Below are 22458 nucleotides of genomic sequence, written 5' to 3'. Positions count from 1 at the left end.
ATCATGGGAACAAAAAGGCAATTTTGGGTTGAATGGGCAGCCAGTCTAATGTGAAACTTGGTGGTCCTAAATTAACTTTTGGAGTCTCTTAGAAGGTTGTGGAAATATTGGTGGCTACAATATACAGTCATTTAATCCTCAGCCCATGTCAAGCCACAACAGGGGTGCCAGGGAAAGACGCTGCGGGGCAACAGGACCCAAAGCCCTCCGCCCCATCCCCAGAACACTACCCATCCCTGGCCACCACTTACATGCCATGCTTAACATATATGTCTGTTTTTCATTTATTTATTTATGGTTTTTAATGTGTATGTGTCTTAACTAGTTTATGACGCAATAAAAAAGTGAGACATGTAGTGCAGCCCGAGCCAGGGACTCAAAGTGTGAGTAGGGAGAAAATGTAAGTGCAAGCAAAATATATCAGAGTGAGCAAAACAACAGTTACTATAGAAGAGAAAACATAATTTTGCATGCAATTCTAATGATTTTGCTTGCAAAACTGAAGGGTTGGTCAACATATTGCGAGGCTTGAGAATTTCCCATTGACTGTCAAATAAATTACACTGTCAAGGTCCAAAAACGTATGAAAGACATTGTCAGTAGTTCATCTGCCATCAGTGGTTCTACCACTCGTCTATTATAGATATATAGGCTATAGATCAGTGGGTTGAACAGTCAAACAAAGGCCAAGCCTATAACTTCATAGCTGCCTCTAAATTCATAATCTCAACAGAGGTCAAAATGTTTTACCCCTCACAGAAACCGCCACAGTGACTGTGGTTTATGACAAAATAGCGTAGTTACTGTTAATACAATAAAAATATAATAAAAAAATGTGCAATCAAAAACAAGATGAAATACATGTATACTTTTTTTCTTTATTTGAAGGATATCCCACAATATTGTGATTTCGCAATAACAACAACGAAAGTGACTCGTGTTATTTTGTCGGGAACATGGAGGGGTCTAGCAGCATGAATTACTCACACTTGTGGCATGCATTCAGCCTCTTTATACCATAGAGACAACCGAAACTTAAAAAAAAAAAGTTCTGTTTTTACATTTTACAAGGCTCCAGCCTAAAGCAATACAATCATATAGACATGTAGTGAAAAAGCAGAACACAAGTCTTTGTCATAAAAGACATACATTTAGGTGAGGTGACGGATGAGTGAAACCCAATGGGAAGCAGCTTTTTGACAATATCAGTAAAATGACAAGACAACATTTTTTAAATAAAACTAACACTTTCCACACTGAGGCTCAATAATGACCATTTATATTGAGGCACATATGTCATTTGTACACACATACCTACTTATATGTATATAAATATACACATGTGTGACATAGCAGAAGTGTAGTCCAGTAATATTTCATTATTTATGGATCTCATCGGCACAATGTAAAACACTATTTCATTTCCTGAAGAGGGCACTGCGTGCAAGTGTGTACAACAGGTGAGATGGCTTCTTCTTTGGCTCTGCTAAAGAAAAGACCTGCTGCTGGGGGATGCTGGTTGGCACAGTCACATGTCGCTGATGGAGAGGATGTAGCGGCTGATGCTGAGGAGGCATAGGATGATCGGAATAATTCATTTCTGGAAGCACACAGACACAAAATGGGAGTAGGACTTCATGGTATTAAAATTAAATCGTAGCCAACAGTTTTTGGAAATCATTTAATTTCCAATGTATACATATTGCCTAGATAGAAAATAGCTTCATGGGGCCATGGACATGATGGTCACTAAATGAATCAAATGAAATCTGTGACAACCAACTGAAATCAAATAAAAAAAAAAATGTTATATATAGTACAATATAAAAACTAAAACCTTTATAACCTGCATGTATTAATTAAAAAAATGCCTTTAGAAATCAATCAATTACACTTAATGCTTTATGCTTTTAATCTTAATTTAGCATATAAAAAAACAACATTAAACATTTAAACTAAATTGAGGAGACAAATGAATAAGAACAGAAAGTACCACCAAAGAGACTTTGACCCAGTGTTATTATTGTAAACAAATAAAATAAAACTAAAATTTAATGAAAACTGAAACTAAATTAGAATACATTTTCATGAGTCCAATATTATATTTATTTTTGATATATGGTTTATCTCACCTGTATTAAACATGATTTTAAAATAAATCTTATGAATATAAAATAAAAACCTAAAATAAAAACTAAATAAATTGAAACTAGAAAATTAAATAAATTGGAAAAGACACACTAGAACTGAAATAAAATGAAAAATTACATTAAAAAATAAATAAATATATACTACAACTAGTATAACCCTGCTTTGACCTCAGTTCCAATAATGGCACAAGACAACAAAGATACATACTTTTCATTTTTCCGTGTTTAGATTTCCTGGCGTTGTGAACTGCTTGCTTCCTCTGGGCCTCAGTAATCTCCATCCCTGAAAAGCGACGGAAATAATGAATGTCATTCTTTAAATTCATGGCATGAACATTTTATACCAAAACAGAACACATATTCCTTCAACTGTGAGACTCACCCATCTCTTGGTCTTCCTGTACCCGTCTGCGCTCACGAGCAAATGCTTGCAGCCAGCGTTGCTTGTCCTGGCTTTTTTTGCAGCACAACACACACAGGACATTCAGGTTCTCTACATGCCGCAGGAGAAATGCGTTCTTCAGGAGGCCCAGCTGAGCGTGCCGTCCATCAGGCAGGTCGAGTGGCTCGAGTAGGTCAGTGTCCATACGACCACGATAGTGTAGCAGGTCTCTCCGCAGGACGTCTTTCTTACAGAACACCAGCTGGTGGTCAAACAGGAAGTAGCTGTGTTGCTGCGTCTTACCGGGCCGCACTATCCGCATTAACTCGGCGGAGTGGATGAGCTCAGAGCTTCGTGTTAACACATCATCACCCTAAAGGGAATATATTTCTATTTTTAAATCTGCAAACAAGCTTTGAGATCTGAAATGATTGTTCTGTAGTACGTAAAGTCTCATCAAGCCCTGTGAATGACCCAGCACATTAAAAAATGAGTAACCTAATAAACAGATCAGCGTGTAAATGTGTGTAAATATCACTGACCGCCCAGTGGAGGATGGCCACCTGCCAGTGAGCGATGGTGTCGATGCTCTCAAGTCGCCTTTTTCTCTCATTTATCAGACTTGCCACATTCTTCATGGCTTTATGTGCAGCACACATCCCTGGGTAATCACTGAGGAGAAAATAAAAATGTAAAATATATAAATATGTTTGGGGTGAGTACATTTTTTTGAAAGGATTTAAAGGGTTAGTTTACCCAAAGATGTAAATTCATCCATGTTCTACTCACCCTCGAAGCATCCTAGGTGTATGTCACTTTACACTTTCAGAATAATCCAATCAGAGTTATATTAAATATTGTCCTTGCTCTTCCAAGCCTTTCAATGGGGGTAAGCGGGTGTTTGTTATCAACAGTTCAGAAGACGGGAAATAAAATGCGTGCATCTGTGATAAAACATCCCTAACACATCTCTGGCCGGTGAATAAAAGCCCCCTGTAGGAAATCCATGTGTTTTTGTAAGATAAATATCCAGATTTCAAACGTAATAAACACTTTTTTTCTAACATGACTGTGGGATTCGGAAGATGTGCAGGTGTAAGATGGAAGACGTATGCGTCGCGCGCACCTCTGGGAAATGTAAGACCAAAGGAAACAAAGTTTCCTCACTTTAGCAAAGGAAAACCAGTCTCCGCTTGGCTTATATTGAAATCCTCTAGGGGTGCGATCAGCCGCTCGTTATGCGCATCTCGTCAGTAAAGCCGGTTCTCTAATCAGCGATAAATTCCATCACATAGAGCAGCTGTTACTACACAGAGCCATTGTTAACTGAGAAGATGCGCAAATCCACGTTCATTTTCAGCGTTTATTTGCGCATCTACTGACGAGATGCGCATTAACGATCGGCCGATCATGATAAATCATAAAATCCTCCAACGTTTTTCTTCATAAATCCTCGTTTTGTGCTTCTAATTCATGGCCAGCATTTTGTTTCGTTCTCTCTCCGCGCTCGTCACAAACCACAGAGCGCTGACGAACCACAACATCCACCTGCACGTCTTCTGGTTCCCAACAGTCAGCAGAAGTGAGAAAAAAAGTGTTTATTACATTTGATATCTGGATATTTATCTTACAAAAACGCATGGATTCACTACAGGGGGTCTTTATTCACTGTGGCCGTGTGAGGGAGGTTTAACTACAGATGCGCGCACTTTATTTCACGTCTTCTGAACTGTTGACAAATACCCGGTCACTCCCATTGAAAGGCTTGGAAGAGCAAGGAAAATTTTTTATACGACTCCGATTGGATTATTCTGAAAGTAGAAAGTCACATACACCTAGGATGCTTCGAGGTTGAGTAGAAGATGGACGAATTTTCATTCTTGAGTGAACTAGCCCTTTAATACTTTTAAAGGCCATTCACACAGAACACGTCTTTCCATCTAAAAACATAAAGGCACAGTATTTCGCTCAATGTATTTTTTTTTTAAAGCACAGTGCAGAATTCTTCCACCACCATGTTGACGTCCATAAAACAGTTGCCATGCCAAATTGCCATTATAAACAAAAGCTTGCAACGCTTGCCCTGTCTCCAGGGTCTTCTGATTGATCTACTGTTTTAGAACTGACACTGATGAGCGTCTTAAAAATGCAACGCTCAAGTGTGAGGCACTGCAAAAGAAGTGAGACGTGAGAGAAATGGTCATACACGTCCGTCTAGCGCATGTTTACATAGAAAAACAATGGAAAAGTAAAGCATGGAATGAAAAACATGCAGCTTTAGTGAGCATAAGAGACTTTAAATAACATAAAAACTAAATCCTCCCAACCCCAAACTTGTGTATGAGAATGAGCTACCTGTGGTCTTTGGGTGTGTATTTCAAAAGCTCTCCCAGCTGAAGAGGGTATTTACAAATCTTCTGTACAGGTGTGAGTAGGAAGCCAGCAATGGAGATATCGATCATCTGCTGTAAGAGACGACAGGCTTCGAAGAAGTGTTTATATCTGCTTTGTTTCATCAATCGCTGCAATTCAGTGCATGCCACTGGATGTGTGTTACAGTATTCAGAATATATGGAGAAACCATCCTCCTGAGGAGAAAAAGATATAAAGGAATATGAGCAATTTGTGAGGAAAACTTTCATTCCAACGGTTCTTGTGCATGTGAAGGTACCTGTTGAAGGAAGCAGGAGCCAATCTCACTGAGATGAGGGTTTTCAGTGTTGTATTTCTTTTCTAGGTCCTTGAGAAACTGTCTCTGGAACCTGTAGATGTCCTCAATGTTGCTGAAGATTGTTTTTAGCTGTGCATCAGTAAACATGCCAGGGTGCTTTCTACACTGACGGATATATCCCTACAACAACAAATCATTTTGGACTGAACAAATAATAGCGTTTAGATATTTCTGCATGGATTTGGAAAGGTTTCCTTCACTGAAAAAATATTTTTTATGCATTTGAACAGCAGAGGTCATCAATGAGACTGCTGGATAAACACAATCTGACTGATAAACTATAATAAGTTTGAGCTATGGAATATTTACCACCTCTTTCTTAACTCATTTATTGATAAGATATCCAAAGGTGAAGATGCTTTTCACAGAAACTTTTTATTTACATTGGACTTAACTCATGTAAATAAAAGGGATGGAGGCTCACCTCACAGATGTCTTTGAGGTGTTTGATGTAAACGCGCTCTGTGTCCATGATCTCTTTGACCACATTGGCTCTCATCTGCTGTCTGTGCTGTGAGTTTTGTTTATGTGCATCTGATTGGACAGATTCATCTGCATCCAGTGTGATTTCCACACTATCACTGCTGGAATCCCCTTGATTCACCCAAACCTTGACAGAGACACATCATTAGGATTCATTCCAGAGGATCAAACTGAGGGGAGCCATGATTAGCCACAAATTTAAGACAACAAACAATTGTGATTGAGACAACTGGTTGATCCACATTTACAGGAAGTCTTGATCGAATCAGCCTCTTTGTGTCTGATTGACTCATCTTGTTGGTTCTTAAAAGAGCCATAGATTGACAATGAGATGCATTCATCTACAGCAAAGAACAATTTAAAGCACCATTCCATACACCTGTGTCTCTTCCAAACCGGTCAATCAGCACATGCAGTCGTGATGACACATTTGACGCATTTCCTCTTGGGTCACCCGTAGCAATCACACAGAATGAGTTACTATGTTTAAGCATTACTTTCAAGCTGTGTGGCTTGAAATTGTTATAGTGCAACTCACTCGCACAAAGCTGGAGGGAAACCAGGCCTGATGGTCACCCACTGCCCCCCACCACCAGTCCTGCTCCCCCACATCCAGAACCCGGATCACATCCCCGGCTTTGAAAGCCAGCTCCTGCTCTTCCATTGTGACATGGTCCCACAGAGCCTCTGCATACACGGCATGACCTGACTGTATATACTGGAGAAAGAGAGACATTATAGTCAGGCTAAACATATTGAGGCTAGAGGTCAGATAAAAAGACACGATAAGAACAGTACTAGAAGTGTGATGATCCCACACAAGTACATATGCAAACACTTTGCACATAAAACATGATTGAACACATAAGATAAACACTGAAATACGACCTGTATAGCACAGCCTATAAGTGCAAACAACAGTAAAAATGAAAAATTAACCTGTAAATGTGCTGAAAGTAGATCTCATATAACATTAAAGGTGCACAGCTAACATCAAAGGTGCGCTACTTTAAAAATGTTACCCCTACTGTAAAAAGAAAATTAATGGTATATTTGATAAATATCTTTACAATAATGTTCAAGTGATGAAATACAGTCATATCTTTAAAAAAAAGTAAATCTATCCAATAAATTTGCTCAAATACAGTCAGTTTACAAAAATGTAAATATATAAAATATTATATATTTATTTAAATTGAATATTATTTATAAACACATTTGTACTTATACATTGTACTTAGAATCATTATATGCTCATGTAATAAATAATAATAATATAATAAATAACAATACAATAAATAATTATTGCTAAATAATATTTATATTGAATAATAATATAATTAATTAACAATTATTTTAATAAAATAAATACAAATTAAAATGATGATACCTGATTGAGAGTGTAAAGGTCGACTTCTGGTTGGAGGTATGGTGTTCCTTTAGTCAGTTCTTCAAAGCTGCCGTCCTCCTCACTAACACAGTCATCAAGCATTGGATCAGAGCTCCCATCTATAATATAACCACATTGAATGAGGTTAGAAATTATAGCACAAGAATTAGTATTCATCAAAACAATCTTAAGTTTAGAGGTCAAGTGCACACACTCAGGCATATTAACCGAAACATACTCACCGCTGAGCACTCTGCGCATTTTGTGCCGCCCCATCCGATCCAGACCGATAGGTGTGCTCTGAGAGAAGACGCAGGGTCTCAGGCGGGCAGACACGGCCTGGTATGGAGCCACTCTGTGAGATGGAACTGGAGGACGAGATACCGGCTGAAACAAAGCATGACAGAGTAGACTTTAATCAGCAGCCTTAGAAGGAGTCCATTGTCCAGCAGGCCTTATGTTCAGAGTTCAGAGACTGTACAGAGCAGGACAGTGACCTATGATTAGATACTAAACAGTGCAGTTTCATCACATCCGCTCAGCCAAGTACATAACATTACAAACATAACACTGAATTTCATGCTGGACAATAAAACTTTTAACTTCACTCTCTTAACCCTGTAGGTACAGTATTTAATCATGTATTTTTAGCCATGTATTTTTTTTTACCTAACAAACCATACATGAATGGAAAGATTATTTATTACTTTCAGATGATGTATAAATGTCAGTTTTGACATTTATGACACCTAAGACTGGTTTTGTGGTCCAGGGTCCTATATATTAATTACAAGTTTTATGAGATTCACCATTTAACAGGTCACTGAAGTGATGCATCAAGGAAATCAAGGACTGTCTGATGCAGCGTTTCTACTAAATTGTTGTTGTTGCTAAAGAAGAAAAGTAGTTACGTTCAGGGTTTAAGAAGTTCTTTCAAGCCAGCTGAACTATGACATTATAAAACCATAATGCTACACCCTGAGGAAGAGACCTACTGGAACCACATTAGTGTTTAAATCACCAAAAATCTGTGTTATTAAGGATTGAGCTTCTGAGAAACTTTTCCAGGTACCATGTAAATTATTTTCATCAGCCTTCAATGCTGAACACTCGAAATACACTGACTTTAGCTTGACTCATCATAGTACTTGATATATTCAGATTAACTGAGAATAATTGTTAATAAATGCACATATGCACATTTTTGATCAATTACTTTGATAAGAACGCATCTGCTTACAAAATAAATGCCAATGTAAGCAGATTTCAAAGTCCACAATGCCTATCTGAGCAATGGCATGAACAAATGCTTCTGACACATAAATATCTGTTGTACTCATTAATTCTGCTGTAAGTGTTGTTTTTTAACACCTTACATTAAGCGTCCCAACTAGTATCTTTAGCCAATCACAAAAACCAGCCTCATCCAATGGACCGTTTGCATAAATTTTGGAAAACCTGTTCTAAAACACTTAATTTGATTTGGCTAAGGTGCAGAAATGTAACTACAAAACAATATTTGAAGAAATGGCCTTACAGAAGGCAAGCTTTCAATGTCATCCTTCTGCTCAGCAGTGGGTGATGAAAACAGATCCACTCCTCCAATATCAGAGATGGGACGTCTCTTTCTGCTCTCTGTTTGACCATTCTCAGGTCTGTTACTCTCTGTGTAGCTGCCATTGGTATTGTAGTCCTTCTGGGAAGTGTAGTCCATAGTCTCAGACTCCCTGTTCTCCTCTGGGATGCAGTACTTTGAGCTGGCCAGTTGGCCATAGTCAGACACCGGCCGGGGTTTGGAGCGACCTGCCCTTTTCCTGGCCACTACAAAATCGGGAGAGTCACTGGTAAAGGGTGGAGAGATTGGCGTTGTTGGAGTCACCAGTGGGGATTCTGAGGAACAGGTGTTTGTGACAGGTGAAGCAGCAGCGGCTGAGATCTCATCACTTTTGAGAAACGCTTTTGTGATATCTGATGAAGCCTAGAGGAGAATACAAATAACATCAGTTAGTTTAAAAATAATACATTTTAATTGTAGGCATATTTAGTTATTTATATTATTTTATTAATATTGTTCTTAGTTTTTAACATTTATTTTAAATTTATAGCATATTTTACAGGAATCAGAAAAATATACTTCTATTTTGTTTATTTAACGTGTCCTTACAAAAAAAAAAAAAAACAGATGACAAATAACAGATATCTTACCTCAAGATCATCAGTCTCTCTCTCTTCAGCCCATAGACACTGAAAAGGCACACAATAAATGAGCACCATGTTTAAGAAGGTACACAACACATATATGCAAACACATCCATGCACACACACAAATAGACAAGCAAAACAAAGTTTGACTGGGCTCACTGTAGCTTGTCTACTTCTTTCTGTCCTATTGGAGTCCATTTGCACTTGGTTTGATTACTGAACTTCGAACCTTGGGTTGTTCATCTGGGAAGGAGACAATGTCTTTGCTCATACATGTCCAGCCCCATGTCCAGAAGCTCTGTTTAGGCAATCTCGCTAATCATAAATGTCAGCTAATTATTAACTTTACCTGCTGTGTGCCTCTTAGCAACCTATGTAACACAGTTGGGTTGTACCACTCCAGAGGAAGAACTGTGAATGTCATTCATCCAATAAAACAACAAATCAAATCAGAGCAATGAAATCCATCGGATTGTCCTGATTGACTTCAAAATGATATCAGAAATAGGCTGTGGTTGCATCATCAGATACAAAGGTCACCTCTTTGAGGAACATTTGACGCAAAGCATGAAAGTTCAAGATCCATTTCGTATCTTTGGGTACCTGCAGTTCCAAATGCATAAATAATGCTTTATTTTAAACATAAAATGCTGAATAACATTACACATATTTGAAATTATTTAAAACATAAAAAAATTGTTGAAATGTGAAATTAAAAACTTTTTCATTCAAATGGCTGATTCATTCAGGAACTAAGCATTTGATTCTGTTAATGAGTGAGTGACTGAATCATTAATTCAACTGATTCATTCAAAAAGCAGATTCATCCAATAAGGAAACATCATCCTGTGCATTGCTCAGAAACGCAAAACAGTGCCGGGATCTTAGTGTAACTATTTTACTTGGCAAAATAGAGCAAAAACAGGCAATAGGCCTACTGTTTATATAAAATATAAGTTGCAGTGTTAATATTACATTTGTTATCCTGCTGATATCTCGATAAAAAAACTGCACTCTTTGTGTGATATAGATTAACAATATTAAAGGTTTAGTTCACCGCTTGATCGCATGCTGTGTGCTTTCAAACAAGTTTTTCTTTCTCATGGACATTATGAAATAAATTTCCCTTGTGAATTATTCCTTAGACTGTTTTATTTTTATTATTATTGTAAGAGGTGATTTCTTTTTTTGGCTATCCTGGGTTAACTTAAATTTTTTGATTTGATTAATCTTGTCTGGCGCCTGGAAATGTTCTTTAAAAGATTTCATTTATGCTAGGGCGGCCACCACTCTTACGGAGTCTGAAAAACGGAGCCTACTTTTCATTTTTGGGTGAACTTACCCTATAAATTATATTCATATAAAGGACATACAGAGGCGTTTTTTCCTGCCTACAATTAAAATTCCTTTAGTTTTAAAGGTGACCTATCATGCAAAAATCCCTTTTATAAGGTGTCTGAACCATAGACTGTAAAAAAAGATGGACAACGGACCTTCATTCACTTCCATTGAAGAAAAGTGAAACTGCCAATGTCCCAATAGGGCGCAGCCATATTGCACTGAATTGGTACCAAAGTCTGTGCAGTAGAGAGTGAAGTGGAGCCGCTTCCCGCCCACAGTCCTGCAGAGTCAATTGCAAACACACTCTCACTCTTGACACTTTTTAAAATTAACTTGACTGGTCTAATTTTTGTCTGCTGATTTTTCATATAAGAGGCTTGTGTTAAAATAAGGTAAATACAACTCCAATTTCTTCCTGAAGATCCTGATGAAGTCCATTGGTGCCTCTGTTCGCTCAGCGAAGCTGTCAGTCTCAGCTGTCAATCATGACCTCACACTCCCGTTTTTATAGCATCACATAAACCAACCTTATTTTAAAAATGAACTCCTTAACTTGATAATAATAATCTATGTCAAGTCACACACAGTAAAATCAGCAGTGTAATATTTGCAGCGTTAAAAGTGATTAATCCCCAGATAGTGTAAAACTACTCATGTTCAGTGTAATTGAACTTTTACACTAAAAGAATTTTCGAATTTTCTGGACTCCACCCTTCAGTGACTGCTGCCTCTCGAAGCGACGACGCCATTTATTCTTCGAGCGACCGAGATGGTAAGTTGGGTTGCTTTTCCCTTGAACTACACTGGGAAAACATTTTTGCTGATAATTTTACTCAGAATATGATTGGTGGTGAACACATTTAGAAATTACTAACTGCGAGTGTTTTGTCAGGTTTTGTGTTAAGTTCGTGTCCGTGAGGTGCAGAGATGTAAGTTACATAAGAGTGAATGTTTCTCATGCCGGTTCGATTTCCTGAAAAAAAAGGTGATTACCTGTAAAAGAACTTTTTGGAATGTGCTTACAATTTATGATATAACGTTATATGCTTTTAGCTTTTTTCATTTTAGTTCGTTGACACATCCTCTCGTCTCTGTGTTTAAGTGTCTGTCTCGCCCGCTGCAAATGTGCAGTCTTTCTGCAGCCAGATCTGCTATAACGCGGAATATTTACCAGAGTCTACTCTCATTTGATTGACGTTATCTAATGCAAGACTCTGAAATTAGAGCACATTGTAAAAACTTTAGTACAGATATTCTCAAAAAATATTTAGTACCACTGTTAGAAAAAGACTGTCTGCTTTGACTTTACGGCAATCGTTGATATGACTTCTACAAACTGACATGTTTTCTACTTTTAAAGATTTCACATTCACATTCCAGTCTTGCTGCTTATTATCAGTCAAACTCATTCAATCAACCACAGTTAATCAATATCGTCAGGAGGAGGACAAAAAAGTTACTTAAGAAAAGTACAGAGCAAATCTTGTCAAGATTTTGTGTAAACACAAATTGTAATATAACCAGCACACATTACATTTGTTTTTTTCAGTTTTGCTGTACTGACTCTGAAACACATTTAGTACATGTCTTAAAGTAATCTTCTGGGTTCAACACAACATGAGAATTCACAGCATAATGTCCCAAAGACAATTGTGGTGACAGTGGGTTAAACATATGAATAAATAAATAAAGATTGATTTAATTGTATTATAAACCTGTCTGAATCATCTGGGTCTACCATTCTAGAAAGATAAACTTCTAGTTGATCTCCATTGAAGAACTGTGAAATTAGCTGGGTTTTACAATTTTACCTGGTCCTGACACAAGTGGAAATAATAGAATATTTTACAAAGAAAAGACTGATTAATAATTATATCACAATAGTTTCATGCATGCCAAAATTTTTTAGCTTTTACATGAACTTTAAAAGTTTGGTTCACGTCTAAAGCAATAATTTGTTTCCCTAAATTGACATATAAACACTTTTGTCTGACAGAAATTGTACCAGTCCGAACAAACAATTGTAGCTTGGTTACATCCAGCATGTAGAAATCTACCCCTGAGTACAATTACTATGACGATCTGACACACAATGTGTATTTAATCATTCAAATATTCTGTTGTGCATTGTGTCTTCTTGGACAAAGCATGATTACGCAAAAAATCTTTGTAGTTTATTACAACTGTGAATGTAAATGTCCTTGCTGTGCTTTTGTATATTGAGAACCATTTTTTTCTATGGTTACTGACATAAAGCTACAAATGTGGTCTCTAGATCTAAACTTGTATTGAAGAAGAAGGCCATAACAGTTTAAATTGGACAATATGGACTCATTAGGATTGTCTTACCTCCAAGTTAACGTTACCAACATTGACTGTCTGCTTTTGACTGGGGCTTGAGCACTGCTTGGGCATTTGTGAGTAGTGGTTATTTATTCCATTTTGATGGCACTCCACAGGTTCACAGTATTTTTCCAGTGGACAGACTGGGGCATCTAAACACAAATCCATCGAGGACACAGTCACCTGAACAAAGTCACTTATTAGGGCTGTTGTTTTATTAGGAGGCTCCAAAGAGTCATTTAGAGTGGAACAAAAGACAGCAGGACAGGAGGGTGCAGGGTGTAAATTTGGGATATGTTGGTGAGTGTTGGCCTGCTGGGCCTTGCTGGGTGTGGGTGAAGGCCTCCGCTGACGCCCACTTAATGGTACACATGGGGCTCTGCGGGAGTAGTCATCATGTAGCTGACTGAAAGGTGACAGAGATATTCTGGAGGCGGGGCCTGGCGTGTTTTTACGCTTGACTGACAGGTCAGTTAAACTTCCAACAAGTTTTTGCAGATGTCCACGCATCCACATGGGGCTTTGGCGTCTACTTGTACCATGTTCCTGCAAGTCAGCTGAAACAGAACTGGTGGTCCGTTGAAGAATTATAGTACTGGGGAATTCTGGGTTCTGTGGCTCACCTAAGGTGACATTGCGTCTAAAATGACCTTTGAAGACATGGAGATTATCTGCACTCTTGCTTAGTCTTTTGAGAACATTGACATTTTTTTGAGTCTCAAGGTTCTTGCAAGGTACGATGGACTCCACAGTGCTTCTGGGGTCAGGCTCACTGGTAGACGGGCTCTCTGTCTTAACTAAGTCAAGCAATGAGATCCGTCCTGCCCCATAAGCCTTGCGGATACTTTGAGAGAAATGGGAATTCCTCTGAAATCCACACACTTCCTCCACACAGTCCTCTTCATCCGAAACTGAAGCCATCTTTCTGGTTGGAGTCATCCCATTTGATACTTTGTCAGGTTCCTGGATTTGATTGGTTGCAATCTCTTGCTTGGTTACTAAAAAACTACTGCCATCCTCAAACATGGAGGACAGATTTCTCTCTTGACCAGCTACCATTGCATTGCTCCGGTTGTGGATTCCTTGGAGCACAGAAGTCTGCAGTTTTTTGAAAGAACCCATGACACGGAAACTGGCCAATCCAGACCAAGCCTGTGGTGTGACGGGTGGTCCTCTGAGCAGAGCATTGTCCTCACATTTTGCCTGGGTGGGAAACAGAGGCACAGCCCTAGAGAGATACAGTTTGGTCTGGCCATCGGCAATCATAGGAACAGTCTGGGCCTGATAATTGAGTCTGTTAAGCCGGTTTTCCTCAAAGCAAGGCTCGGACAGGACTGGTTGCATATGGACTGTACAACCAGACCTTAGACTTGGATTCATCAGCTGCTTATCTGTGAAAGGGTCACTCTGCAGGTCACTGTTGCTAGAGGAGCCCTGTGGGTCTGACGAAGGAGCCTGCAGAACCAGATTAAAGAGATTTTAATCTTGTTGAACAAGCTGACAAATTTGCATCAGGTCTTGGAACAAAGAACACAAACCAAGTGACGTGAAGTGAGACAATCAATGACCCACTGTTTTGTCTGAGAAAGATTTTAACTTTACACTTCAATGAAACAATACAACACCAGTATGATTACCATAACCTTGATAAGTCACGTCATGAAAGAACTTTCAACTATATCCTTATATGTGACCCTGGACCACAAAACCAGTCTTAAGTTGCTGGGATATATTTGTAGCAATAGCCAAAAATACATTGCATGGGTCAAAATGATAGACTTTTCTTTTATGGCAAAAATCTAGGATATCATTAGGATATCAAGTATAGATCATGTTCCACAAAGATATTTTGTAAATATCCTACTGTAAGTATTTTTTAACAAATAATGAATAATTATTAACAAACCATAAAGGAAAGCTTATTTATTCAGCTTTCAAATTTTGTGAATGGTTTTGTGGTCCAGGGTCACATATTACTTGTTTGATTACTTGACCTGTGCAATAATAAAACGCAGCACAGGTGAAGCTATTCAAAGTGTTCTTTATCCACCCACAAGAGTAAATTAAGCTTCAGCGTTCCTCCTATGGATGAATAATGCCTTTATCTGGTAAATTGGAGGGTGTCAGTTAGTAGCATGAGAGCTTTGCTCATGAGTAGGTTAGACTAAGTGCAGTAAAATGTCCTGTAAAAGATGTAAGCTATGCCGTTTTTCCTTAGAAAGAGAGGCCCCTCTATCAGGGCGTGGAACGCCGTGGCCTGGTGCGATGTTCGTTATGATGAAAGGCTTTCGTGAGCATGACTAGGCAATGAAATCCTCTAATCCATTCTGATTAATGCAATAAATTGCCCAAGGTTTTCTAGCTATATTCTGAGTGAGGAGAGAGGGGTCCACTTAAGGAGGTTGAGCTGCTTTAACCCATTTTATGTAGAGTCAGAATGAACAGATGTACTATCAACTGTTTAATCACAAATAAAACACATCAATTTTAAATATCAATATTTGTTTATAAAAGCCCACAAATTAAAATAACAAATTGATTGTCAGTTGCTGAGGAAACTGTGGAAAATTTAATTAAATATATATTTACAGTGTAGATTAAATGTGATCCAATCTTACCTCACTGACATGATTCTCAAATCTCCAAACTTTTTCATGCAGCATCAAAGACTTTTCATTTATGACCACTTCATTATTCAACAACTTCAAGCTCACAGTTCATCAAATTAACTATGGATTTTTTTAACCACCAGAATTGCTTTTTAGTCTTAATTTAATCTTTATTTAATAAATTGTTTCTTTTTTTGAACACGTATTGACTGAAATGTGTGTTTCTGCCATCTTTCTTTACAATAAATGCCACATGGTTTAAGATTTTGTAATGCAAACATTCATACATTCAAGTGTGAACTGTTCAAAATCTTCCTGGGACCACTGTATATAGATTAACCATGTTTACCTTTTGACCTTTAGTCTTCTGTTTTGAATTTAGGGTCTCTCTCTACTAATCTTCAAACCTCAAATTCTTGGGGTTATATCTTTGTTTCGTTACTCAGCTTTGAGAAAAAAATAGCAAAGTGGTAAAGGGCAGCTTCTTCTATCTGAGATCAATCACTAAACTGAAACAGTTTTTTCCCCACAAAGATCTGGAGACTGTAATCCATGCTTTCATAATATCACGCCTGGATTACTGTTATTCTCTTTACTGTGGCCTGCCTCAAAAAGAGATTTCTCATCTGCTAATTGTCCAAAATGTTGCAGCGAGGCTTCTTACTGGAACAAAAAACAGGGATCACATTACTTCAAATTTAGCGTCTTTACATTGCATGGCTAAAATACATGTCTTTGTGTACAAGGCTTTATCTGGTCTTGCACCAAAATACATCAGTGACTTTCTGATACCTTACTCTCCTCAAAGAGCACTTAGGGCTACTAATCACCTTCTCTTAACTGTCCCACGGTGTTGCTGTAAAACCAAGGGTTGTCGGGCTTTTTCAGCTGCAGCTCCTAAACTTTGGAATAGTTTGCCTGTAAATGTGAGACTTGCTCCTGTAGTTTTAAGTCTGTTCTCAAATCTTACTTGTTTTCTATGCCATTTGATTAATGTCAGTTTAAGGTTTTGATGTCTGTTTGCTTTGATTCCAATTGAATGTGTTTTTTTATATATATTTTATATAATGCATGATTCCTATTATGCTTTGTATATACTGTGTTTCATTGCTATAGAAATACATTTTGACTTGACTTTGTCTAGCTGTGTGAGCATAGGTTGATTCTAGCTCAGTTTTCAACTCAAATGCTGATCTCTATCAAACCAAGATCTGCTACCCATAAACACTTAGCTCCATCGAGGCATGAGAAAAAAAGCTGTTTAACTAGAGTTTTGAAAGAATGCAATTAACTCAACTTCCAAGTCACTCCTCAGTCTACTCACATGTCCAAAATCTCTGAGTTTAAAGCTGTACTTCTCCCATACTCTTCCTCCTCTGCATCATCAGTGTTGCCAAGTAAGAATTAACTAGAAATCCAGGCTACCAGCTGGAGTCAGGCTCAAACTAAACTCCCTAAACAAGTACTCAGACAAACATAGACACAAGCATGCCAACAGAAGCCACTAATACACCCAAAACACACCTACAACTAATATGCACTGATGTATGCATACTGAACACTGACATGACCTTTTTAAAGCCAAGCACGCTTTATGATACATAAAGACAGCAGTCAAAAACTATTTTACTCATTTTCCATCTTCAGATGGAGGAGGAAAGATAATTTATGATGCTTGATAAACAAAACTTCCTTGTGCCAGAAATTCAAACAACTTATCTAGGGTTTTAATTCGAGAAAATATTTTTTTTTATCCACATACAGCTCTACGGGTAATTGAAATAAAACCAAAAATCACAATATGCCTTAGATATGGGAACAAAAGAGAAGCTTTAATGGCTACCTATTGTTTAAAAAAAAAGAAGCACAAAATGAGTTAAGACAGAAATAAAACATTTAACTTTTGTAATTTAAATTATTTTTTCTTATTTATTTTACAGAGTGAAACATTACATTTGTGATCCTGGAGCTTTAAAAAAAAAAAAAATGTATCAGTTCTTAAAGGGACATTCAATTTAAAAAGAAATCAAATTTTGTCTTTTTTTTTTTGCCAACATGTCGTTCCAAAACTGTCTGACTTTCTTCTGAGGAAAAGAAAAGAACATATACTGAAAAATGTCCCGGTGTTCATTGTATGTTTTTTGAGTGAACTGTCCCTTTAAAATGAAGGTGACAGCTGTGAAGAATGACTTTATACAACACAAATAAAAAGAGACAAGCCCAAAATGATGCTTCCTGACTAAGGAAATTCCTAAGAATAACTAACCACACCAGTTCTCTTAATCTGCCCATCAAGATGAGCAAGTCCTGCCATGCTGTCACATCATTATGGAATGAAGTCTTTGCTTGCTTTATTTAAATAGTAGTAGGAAAATTACCAAAGCCACAATTGCAACAAGCTTTTTTTTTTACTCTTTCATTTTGGCTTATCATGGCAACACCGCCCTTTAGCCATCCAGACTTTCTGCTTTATTTATATCTTTGTCGATCATCTTAAATTTATATTCAATGTTTGGAGTGACAGTGAAAAGTTTTAATCTGACTCACCCGATGATGATCCTTTCGCTGGCCAAAAAAAGAGTTTCAGTGAAAATGGACCCTTTTAAAGACCCTAGCTTTCCTCGTCCCACCGGACAAGATTGCACTCACTTATCCCACATGATAACGTGTGTAGCATCCTCTCCCTGTCCTAATCTGATTATGAGGCTTTATAAAACTGGACTAGCATCAATCTACATACTGTCAAATACGCTTACACACATATAACCACATGTGTAGACAGAGATGATGTTCACTGAAGCAGTAACCTCTTAAATCAGTCTGGTAGGTTTGGCGTTTATGATTTCTTATTTCTGTTGGGCTACTGATACCACCTACCATATTATGACCCAGTTCTCTTTGTCAGTGAGAACAAGAAGCACAGTTAGGAGGCAGACACACCCAGCCTGCTTCAGGCATGGGAAGCGTCAAGAGCTACATTTGACACCCCATTCATCTCACCTGTCTCATGACCTGCATTTGTCTACTCCGAGTCCACTGGTGGAAAACACGTCAAGGAAGTGCATGTCAATACAAATGTGAAAAACAAAAAAACAAAACAGCGCTAAGGTTTATGGAAAGGTCAGACCTTTGACTAAACATGTGGAGCAAGAAGTTGGATTTAAAGGGATATTTCACCCAAAAATGAAAGTTCTGTCAACATTGATTTACCCTCAAGCTGTTCCTATAGTCTGTATGACTTAATTTATTCTTCTGAGCACAAAAGATGATATTTTGAAGAATGTTATTAACCAAACAGTTAATGGTAGCCATTGAGATACTGAGAGAAAAAGCAAAACAGTGGAAGTCAATGGCTATCTTCTTTTATGTTTAGCAGAAGAAAGAAGGTTTGGAACAACTTGAGGGTGAGTAAATAATGACAGAATATTATTTTTGAGTGAACTATCCTTTAAAGAGACAGTGCACCAAAAAAAAGAAAAAGAAAAAAAAAAGTTGTTGTTATTATTTATTTACACTAATGTCATTCCAAATCTGGAAACTTACTTTTTTATTCAATGGAACACAAGAGAAAATCTGCATAATAATTATAATAATAATAAAGCAGTTATTATTTAGTAATATAATAAATGTAACTGCACTGAAACTACTGGATGAGAATACATTTGAACTGAATTGAGCTGGATATATTGACAACTTTGCAACATCAACACTGCAATTGAAATGAACTGAATACTTCTGAATAATGAACTTTCTGCCTGTTTCTAACACAAAAGTTACTATATTATTTCAGAAGACTTGTATAGTGCAATATAGCGCAAAAGACCTGTGAACCACTTTTATGATATGTTTATAGTGGTGTTTTTTTGTTGTCATTTTGGAGCCAGTCCTTTTTCTAATTTATTACATAGAAAACAGCACCCAGAATATTTCTCAAAAATTAACTTTTTTCCACCGTAGAAATTTAGTTACACAGATTTGAAACGATATATGGGCAAGTAAATAATGAAACTGTGTGTTTGAACTTTTCCCTTATAGCTATATGCATGCATAGAATTCAAAGAATTGTCTATGGCATAACATGACTTTCAAACATAAGCACTTTCAAAACAAATGCTTTCTACTGACAAAACACCATTAAACACTTTAACACATCAATGCATGTGTGCGCTATCAGGGAGTAAGATCGTTGAGAAGAGGGTGGGAAGTGAGATTTAGCCTTAATTTATGGCAGCCATAGATTAGGAGGCACCCAGTGAGGCATTAAAGTTCCTTGTGCGTGTATTGTGATAACGCAGACGCCCTCATTATATGTGAAGGAGTGCATTCCAGTGCCTGTGTGTTGATGTTTTACAGTAAGGCAATTGTTTAGAGAAGTGAAAGTGATGGGCATAGTACTTTTAACAAGCTGTTACCATGAACTTGATTGTGCACTGACATTCTATTTCTAGCATGTTTAATTTATATGTTATAAATTATGATGCCAACAGTAGCACATGGTTTGTATATGACAAACATGTGGAGGACTTTAGACATTAAGGACAGAGGAGGACAGAGGACATTTAGATATTAAAGCATGAGAAATGAGTCACTTACAGTTCTAAATGTAATCTATTTTACAAAAATCTTGAATGCATTTACAACAGTGCTTCTCACAGTGGGTTTCAAGGACCCCCACTGTCAAAGACAATGTTAGAAGGCAGGCTAAGATACTTTACTTCTGGTGCTTTAGCTGTAATGATGACAAACCTGCTTGATTTCAAACGATTAACATAATTAACCTTGCTTAATTCTATAATTCCTGAATTGTCTCGCGAATTGTATGTTCCCACAATTTCTTATCTATGGATTTTTCTAGTTGTTTCATCATTATTTTGCCAGGCCTTAAAATCAATCTTATAAAATTTGATCTGAAAAAATATTAAAATAAAAGATCTTGCATGGTATAAGCGACTATATACATATAGTCGCTTAACAGCACACTTGGTGGTTTCTGCTAAAATAAATAATAATACTTTAGTTTTCTTGTCTTTACTAGTTTCCCAGTCTGGTCAAGCTGGATTTTGAGAGGTTTAAAGTATGACCCACCGTTTAACCTCAGTTTGGCCAGACCGTGAGACCAGCTAAACCACTGTAGCCTGGTTTAATGTTAATAAGAATTTTTGAGTTCCCCAAGTGGGCCTCGGCCCCCATGTTAAAAAGCAGAGATTTATAAAACACTGGAGGAAATTTTTGTTTTTTAATAAAGCTGAAAAATCCCCTTTGGTTCCACCACAAAGAAAACCCTTTAAAGCAGGGCAGATCAAGAGAAATATTTCAGCTTTTAGGGCGAGCTCCGGAAATGAATGAAGACAAAAAAGGAGCTGGGTCTTTTCCACAGAAGAAAAAAAGAGCTCTCGTTTATTTGTGAGTTTAATTAACTCAGTCTCTCCATAAAGCTTTTTAAGAAGCACCTCGCCACCCCAAACAACCACCAACCCCCTCCTCGTCTTCTCGGATCTCTCCCTACAAGCTTTGCGCGCTCCAACAGCCCCCACATCACTATGGCCACCAGTGGGACAGTAACGCACACACAATACCCCTCCTCCCTTCAGCTTCTTTTGAACCCAACGGCTGTGGCAAGATGATAAAAGTGCTGCCAAACTTATGAACGCAGATTTTAAATTAATTTGACGTTAATATTGACATCTTAATAATAATTTAAAAAATCCTTATGTTCTCTCTATATAATAACCGCTTCAATAATTTGTTATTTACACGCCGAATCTTACCTTTATCATACTTCTTAAGTGGAGTCTTGGCCCGGTGTCACAACACTTTTGCGGCTTCGATCGACTCGTCAGCCGCGACTAACTCCTCAGACAGTCCAATGTCCGACGAATTACGCATATTAATTTAGCGGAAATCGTTAAACAGCCTGATGGTGAATGCGAAAGTACATAGTGCACAGACAGCCAGTCTATCGTGTATTCACAAGAACAAACACCCCGAAGTCACAGTTCTATCGAGAAGGAAAACTTCCATGAAATGTGTGGCTGAAGCACTGACACTCCCTCAGGCGATTTAACGGCGCATGAACGAAATTAACCGGGCATGAGACAGATTTGCGGGTCAGAACGGCTTCAGTTAAAAGTTTAAAGTTGGTCCGCTGCGTTGCAAATGCTCAGCCAGAGAGCCATGACTCCAGGCAGCGTCGCGACGGTATTGGACAGCATCAGTGCACTTGTTGCTTCGGGGCGGAGAAACAAGTCGACTGTGATACGCGGTTTATATAGTCTGCCCGCGGGACGCCAGGCAAAACCACCAGCATTATGACTGCTATATAAACTGGGATATCACAGTATTTTTGCTTTAACATTTAGAAAACGTTTTCCTCAAGGTAATGCCTTAAATCTGGACTATCACCAGCAGTTTAAGAAGCACAGACGTGTTTCAGCCCTCAAAACGACTGTAGCGGTCCGTGCACGTCTGCTCAGCCCTGCCCAATAAATAGGAATAAATTCTAAGGAAAATGTTAGTGCTGCTACTTGTCTGTGAAAAACTTGCTAAGGTGGATGCTATTGTGTTGCTTTGCGGTTGTTAAATTTAGTGGGTTTTTTTTCTCAGTGTTTACTAGTTATTACTTGGCCCCATTATGCTTCCATTGTACATCCAAGATTATATTAAGCAAGCTTAATTTCTTTAACACAGTGTGGGATGAGCACAAATTTTAGCCAAAGGGTGTATTCAAATTTTACAAGTATGAGCCTGTTAATTACATTTAAACATTTGGCAGATCCTCATCCAAATTTATCCCCTAGGAAATTGCTACCAGGTAAAATCTCCATGAA

At 37.8% G+C, this 22458-nt stretch overlaps 1 protein-coding gene across 2 annotated transcripts; it reads right to left on the bottom strand.

Moving 5' to 3' along the window:
• Window positions 1-858: 858 nt before the first annotated feature.
• LOC113066253 (spermatogenesis-associated protein 13-like) lies at window positions 859-22456 on the bottom strand. 2 transcript variants are annotated; one of them, XM_026238088.1, is made up of 14 exons: window positions 21400-22456; window positions 13029-14477; window positions 9342-9380; window positions 8674-9114; window positions 7379-7523; window positions 7137-7255; window positions 6285-6464; window positions 5688-5873; window positions 5204-5383; window positions 4888-5120; window positions 3075-3204; window positions 2533-2905; window positions 2359-2433; window positions 859-1600 (listed from the first exon to the last, which is right to left on the bottom strand). In XM_026238088.1, the coding sequence occupies exons 1-14, from the start codon at window positions 21406-21408 to the stop codon at window positions 1419-1421; spliced, it is 3741 nt and encodes a 1246-aa protein (XP_026093873.1). In that variant the 5' UTR covers window positions 21409-22456; the 3' UTR covers window positions 859-1418. The 2 variants fall into 2 exon arrangements, with proteins under 2 accessions (XP_026093873.1, XP_026093874.1); XM_026238089.1 differs by lacking the exons at window positions 13029-14477; window positions 21400-22456 and adding an exon at window positions 9498-9997.
• Between the last annotated feature and the right edge of the window lie 2 nt (window positions 22457-22458).

Source organism: Carassius auratus, chromosome 49 (genome assembly GCF_003368295.1).
Source record: "Carassius auratus strain Wakin chromosome 49, ASM336829v1, whole genome shotgun sequence".
Taxonomy (NCBI): Eukaryota; Metazoa; Chordata; class Actinopteri; order Cypriniformes; family Cyprinidae; genus Carassius; species Carassius auratus.
The sequence above is the reverse complement of the archived record's forward strand: the minus strand, read 5'-3'. Positions and strand labels throughout refer to the sequence as shown.

Bases quoted from the DNA above. Each gene is read 5' to 3' on its own strand.
- LOC113066253 (XM_026238088.1), bottom strand. The intron at 9,115-9,341 runs GTAAGATATCTG...ATTCTCCTCTAG, and splicing joins GAGAGACTGATGATCTTGAG to GCTTCATCAGATATCACAAA. The intron at 5,874-6,284 runs GTGAGTTGCACT...GTCTCTGTCAAG, and splicing joins TTCCCTCCAGCTTTGTGCGA to GTTTGGGTGAATCAAGGGGA.